Genomic DNA, 6,238 nt, shown 5'->3' on the forward strand with positions numbered 1-6,238 from the left:
GAATAGAAATGAAACCCCCCCCCCGCCCATTAGCAAAATGATGTGCAAAAACAGCATGGAAAGTGTGAATCTTTATGGAGGTGTTTATAGATGCAGAAGTGGCAAATTCTCACAGGATGTCACCTATTCTAGTCACTCCTTCCATCCTGTAAAGGGTTTCTTGCTACCGACAACTGAACAACTTACAAATTCCTGAACTGCACATGTGCCGAATGCTGCATTGAAAGCCCTGTCTTGGTAGATTTTCCAGTATGAATGAGGGAAAGTGCAGTTTGCACTGTGTGGTTGACACACGTTTAAAACATTTGGAGTTTTCCATTTCTTACTTGGTTAAATTAATGTAATATTCACACATTATATTAAACTTTTAATAAAAGAATGACAATACCAAACGCAGAGTACAGAGTGTCTAGAAAAAAAAGCATAACAATACTTGCAACAACAATAATTGCATAGAACAACCTTTCAAAAACAATACACACAGTGGTCTGGAGATAAACATAATGAAGACTGAGTACAACCCCCTCCCACCAGTAAGTGCTTGCTGAGGCTGTTGGGAATTGAAAACAACAGTATGTGGTACTTAATTAAAACAATTTAGGGTACAGGAACAGCAATATGTTAATCTCAACAGTGAACGTTATGAGAGTCAGACATCTGTACAGGAAGCAGAGTCGCTGTAACACTGAGGAGAATCTGGCTGCCTACTAAACATCCCATAAGGAATGATCAAAGATCAGCTTCTTTTCTTGCTGAAGTGCCCTCGAGCAAGATACATCTCTGCTGCAGATGTACCAATGCTGCCTTGCACCCTACACAGTATTCTGACATCCTTGGAAAGAGGCACCAAAACAGCACTTGAGGGGATTGTACAATATTATTACATTTTGGATCTCGTGTGATGAAAATTGGGACCTGGACAGTGGACAATTATCAATATCAAGAGACTAGATTAAATAAAAGGCAAATGGAAAATAATTAATAGCCTGTGTGTTGGATTAACCACATGGTCTGGCCCTTTTTGGTTAATAAATTGGGTTAATTAATATATTATTATTGCATTTTTTCCTGACCTTCAATGCTGGGACTTACCCAGAGGTCAGTAAAGCAGTCACTTATTGCATTTCAATAGCATCCACTGCTGCTCTTCAGCGCAGCAAGTAGACCACAGTGTTGACAGTGCACACACTCAACCTCATGAGGAAATGTACCGCTGTGGGTCTTTGTAAAGAGGCTGCATCTTAGAAAGCATGCAAATACTTGTTTTTTTTAGACCCTATATATATATATATATACACACCAATTAAGCTTGAGCCATTCAAATTGAAATATTACAACAAACCACCTATGACCCTTTCAATATAAGTCATGCATTTAGTCCCAGTCTTTTAAAGTTTGTCGACACCTTTCGGGAGGCACTTAAACAGATGAGCTCTACTCTACACCCACAAAACACATCTTTTGTTTTATTTCCTGTCTCCATCAGCTCTGGAGGACCCTGTCACAGAGGCTGCAAACAAAAAATTCTGAATTCTAAAGTCAGACTAATTTTTTAAATCATTTTCCCTCTTTTGTGATGAAAAAAAAATGTCTATTTTCCCTTGGCCAAAAACGAGGAGGTTTTGTTTTGCCTTTACACATCAATGTAATTCCAGACAAATGTAAAGGCAGCAAAATAATATCTATAAGGCTAACACCACAATTAAATGCTTGGGTGAACAATAAATAAGGAATACTCTTTGAAAAAAGAAAAAAAAAAAATCAGAATAAAGCAAGGCTATGTAATTGTGTTAAAATTACATTTGTATATATTTTAGTAAGAAGTGTAGGGGTGAAATCTTTGTCATCATTTGCGTACTCTTGTCTATAAATGATACATAGGTAAGCCTTTCCTATTCTATTAGGCAGCTGAATCCCTGATAGCTTTGGACTATATATCTGAATATCTTGATTATCACATTTCTGATGCAGAATTCATACTGTAAAAACACTGTACATTCATGCAGTTTTTAAATAAACAGTCAAGGGCTGCATTTGAAAACAACTGAATGCAGCATGATGAGCTAACCTGTTTGAATTGCTTAAACGCCTACAAAACGGCTTTGAAAATGTGAATGTCTAGAATGGTACAAAAATGCTAATTGCACATGCTCATGAAAGCATAATTAATCCATTTCCCCATTGTCCTTTTGACAAATAAGATACAAATGAGGAGAATAAAATGTGTCCCCTTGGTAGGAGAAGTGCATGCAAAAGAACACCTATTGGACTTGATGGCTTCGTACTCCATTTCTATTTCCAACTGAAGCAAAAGAAGCAGCGGAGAACTGGTTTTTGTCCATAATTGTTCCATTTCCTGGGGGAGTGTTCACAGTGCCAGTCACCAAGAGGAAGTATGCTTGAAACATCCCACTTTACCAGTGTTGGTTTAGCTGAGCTGCTTCACGAGGAAGCTATATGTGTGGTCTCATCTAGTGAGGTTGGATCAGGAAGACAGATTAGATTTAATCAAAAATGTCAAATGAAGCTCCAGCACTTGAAGTGAAGAAACTCCAAGCATGGTCGTAAGAAAGTCCAACTCTGCTGTGTGTGATTGAAATATGGAGACGCAACATAGACAGACATGCACGCACAAACACACAAACACACACACACACACACACACACACACACACACACACACACACACACACACACACACACACCACACACACACACACACCACACACACGCACACCACACACCACCACACACACACACACACACACACACACACACACACACACACACGCGCACACACACCTGACCCTCCACAAACACGCGTACATAAATGTACCCATACACACAGAGCCCCACTAGCATGAGGATGATTGGATGGATGTGTTCAGTGGCTGCCGTCATCCCAAGCAGAATCATTCTTCTGCTTGGCCAGTTTTCGAACCACTCTCTCCAGATCTTTGCGAGACTTCTGCTCCTCCTCCAAAAACTGCTTCATCCACTTATTCTCCTGTAAAACATACGGACAATGACAGCATTAAACGGGATGTCTGACTGCTCCCGCTTGCAAAATGTAGAAAAGTCTAAAATTAAATTCTACAGACTGGCCAATGCACTAGCAAACTGACTGTATAATAGACTGCATTTTAATATGGCTTTTCTACCTTGCTGGACAAATCGTTTTACAATTTACCTCTCATTCACCCATTCAAACACTGATGGTGGCATAGAAATTGATAATAAAAAAGATTATAATATATATAAAGAAAGAAATATAATCAGATATATCCGTGTGATGTCTACACATACTGCGTTAGTGAAATGCTTTAGCAGATTCAGTAAATTAGTCAAAGTAAATTCACACTTACCTTTTTTAGTTCATGAACCTCATCCTTTAAAGCATACACAGCATCAACAAGGCTCCTGAAAAGAAAAGAAAAAACTTATTGCAAGACAATATCAGTATCTAATTGTTTTCCTTTTCAAACATCTGCTTATGTATTAAGCAAGTAAAAACACAATTTAGATATTAAGGTGATACTGGCTTTCAACCCAAGGTAATCCACTGTAAATAATAATGCCTCAACAGCCTAAATTGGGTGAATATCATATTTCTAAATCTATACATAGAGAAAATTAGGATCCAAACAATAATGACAAAACCCCTTTTGCGACGGTTAGTATAACAAGTAAATCAAGGCTTATTTTCCAAACTAATAATATTCTTACTTTTCCTCAATAACGGTCTGCCCGTTGCTCTTCATCTCCTCAACAATGATCTTTTCTTCCTCTGGCAGAAGCACCTGAGGGACGCACTCTTTCCGCACCGCTGCAAACACACACACACACATATTAATAAAAAAAAAAAAAAGCTTGATTCATCGCTCTATCAGCTGTTGAAGATGTGCAATCCAAGAAGGCAATAAAGAAATATTTTCCTTACATAAACGCACACCTGTGGTGTTCTGGTGCAGGCTGGCTCCTGTGCAGTACGCCTCAATCACCCTCAGTATCTGAGCGTCCTCCTCCAGCGCAACCGTACCTGCCAAAACCAGAGATCGTCAATGTCATAAATACACACTGCTCATTCAGCAGACGAATTCCTGTTTTATATGTTTTATGGGTTGGCGCTAGACACAAATATACACAGGAAAAGAACTCTACTAAACAATCTCTGATGCAACACATGCATTTCAAATTATGGTGTGATTAAACTCCTACTTTTCCTCGTTTGAATCTCGTCGTCAGAGGGCTTGCGCTCTTTTTTCCTATTGCCTGGCAGGAACTTCTTCATGGGTCGCGGGCTTTTGCTGGAGTCCTGGAGGAGTGAGACATTTAACATTCAGTATATCCCTCCACACACACACACACACACACACACACACGCGCGCGCACGCACGCACGAACGCACAAAGCCAAGGCTACATACCAAACAGAATGCAAGCTTATGGGGAAACAAATCCCTTATGAACAAGGAACATCAAAATCCATCAGCAAACAAGGCAGCAAGCATGTGGTGATGACTGTGACCAAACCAGCCAGGTAATCTCTCTGTGCTAATATTATTATGCCTAACAAAGCAAAAGAGAAAATCTAATATATAATATAATTATATAAATAGATATAATTAATCAACTAAGTAATAAGTTCACATTTCTTCACAGAACTTATATCAAAAACATTTCACCCACCACTGACTACTGAAAAAATGCTTTACCTGTGGGAAGCAGTGTTCACAAAGCCATGGGAAAAGAGCCAAGACGTAATCACATTAATATTCTACATAATAGCAAAACCACCATGGTGTGGTTTTATGAATGAGAGATTTTCTTTGTTGGTGCTGGGTTGAGTTTAGGGTCTGAAAACAGACGTGATGTCTGTTTCCTTTCCCGAGCACACATGAGGTGTGATAAATAATTAGCTCACTAAAACCCAATGGTAACACTAACTTGTGACCAAGCATGTCATACTCTTATAATACTTCACAAGTGGTAATTTGCCCCATGAGAGGAGAGGCTTAGTCAAACAAGCAGTAGGGAAATAGAGAGTACGGAATTGTCTGTTTCAGTAATTTATGGGGCATCGTAAAATTCCACCACAGACTCCTAAAAGTCCCTCATAAGAATCAGGAGGAACAATTGACAACATCTTTTTTCTTAGAACCTTTGAAGTCACTCAGGGACTCATGTTAATGCAGGCGCGCGGCAAAAAGCGCATTTTATTGACGTGTACTGAGGTTCTTCCCTTGTTGGTTTGGTGTTCTCATTGTGACAGTGGGAGGGAAAGGGGAAATAGGGTGGCGTGGCGTGCAAATGGCAATTCAGTGGCATGCTGCAATTGATGTGTTAAGATTGGCACAATTTATAGCTCTGTCCACCTGCTTGGAATATTTCAATAGTCTATTATGCCCAGTCCACACACGTTCTGTGATATCATTTACGTCACTTTAAAGCCGCATGATTCATATTTATGGCTGCTTCGGAGCACGAGAACTTCACAAGAAGCTTACAGACACAAGGTCCTGAAATATGATCACCTTATGTAAAGCCGTTTTGTCCAACATGTTTAACGACCGCCTTCACGTCCAGCCCACCAGGTTTTTCCAGAAACATGTGTTGACATTCAAAAGAGACCTCCTCGTACTTTTGACAGCATATTTGGGCTGCTGATTATTCAAATGTTAAACTTGTGCAAGCACATCATCAGCATACACACATCAGCAATGACTAGTAGCTGACATGACTCTTGGTCTAGATTTCCCAAAATAGCACCTAGAGTAGAAATTAAGTACTACTGTTGCATGAGAAAAGACAAGTGAATGCAATGTTTTTCCTCGGTTTATGGAAGACGTGCTGTAGGTGCTCAAATTTGGCGGGGGGGTTTAGGTTTTCTTCCTCAAGGCAGTGTTAAGTTTTTCAATATAGCAAAATACAATTCCCCCACGTGTCTCTTTTGGGGATTTTGTCTCTTTGTGAGTTTTGCGTCTCTTTGCCGTTGTATTGTGTCTCTTTTTGGTCATTTTTGTTTCTGTCTCATCCGTTTCTGTCCCACTGAGGTAGTTTTGTGTGTGTTTTTTACATAGTTGTGGAGCATAAAAAAAATATAAAAAGAGCCGACATGCAGGGCCACATAAGAAACAGGAAACCAACAGATAATGAGAACTGAGTGAAGCAAATGACATGACAGCTCAACACTGGGGCACAGGCACACACGCACACAAACCCATCCCATCCCCCACATC

General features: G+C 39.7%; 1 protein-coding gene across 6 annotated transcripts in view; it reads right to left on the bottom strand.

The window, feature by feature from the left end:
* Positions 1 to 2,878: 2,878 nt before the first annotated feature.
* arhgef6 (Rac/Cdc42 guanine nucleotide exchange factor (GEF) 6) overlaps positions 2,879 to 6,238 on the bottom strand; it is a 21,697-nt gene continuing 18,337 nt past the window's right edge. For 4 of the 6 annotated variants that reach the window (XM_032528359.1, XM_032528356.1, XM_032528362.1 and 1 more), the window contains 5 exons: positions 4,219 to 4,315; positions 3,941 to 4,039; positions 3,727 to 3,826; positions 3,366 to 3,420; positions 2,879 to 3,007 (listed from right to left, as the gene is read on the bottom strand). In XM_032528359.1, the coding sequence (XP_032384250.1) occupies positions 2,885 to 3,007; positions 3,366 to 3,420; positions 3,727 to 3,826; positions 3,941 to 4,039; positions 4,219 to 4,315 (474 nt within the window). In that variant the 3' untranslated portion in view covers positions 2,879 to 2,884. The remainder of the gene's footprint in view (positions 3,008 to 3,365; positions 3,421 to 3,726; positions 3,827 to 3,940; positions 4,040 to 4,218; positions 4,316 to 6,238) is intronic. The other 2 variants (XM_032528360.1, XM_032528358.1) reach the window with 1 other exon arrangement.

The sequence above is a fragment of the Etheostoma spectabile genome, chromosome 10 (assembly GCF_008692095.1).
Source record: "Etheostoma spectabile isolate EspeVRDwgs_2016 chromosome 10, UIUC_Espe_1.0, whole genome shotgun sequence".
In the NCBI taxonomy this organism is placed as follows: domain Eukaryota; kingdom Metazoa; phylum Chordata; class Actinopteri; order Perciformes; family Percidae; genus Etheostoma; species Etheostoma spectabile.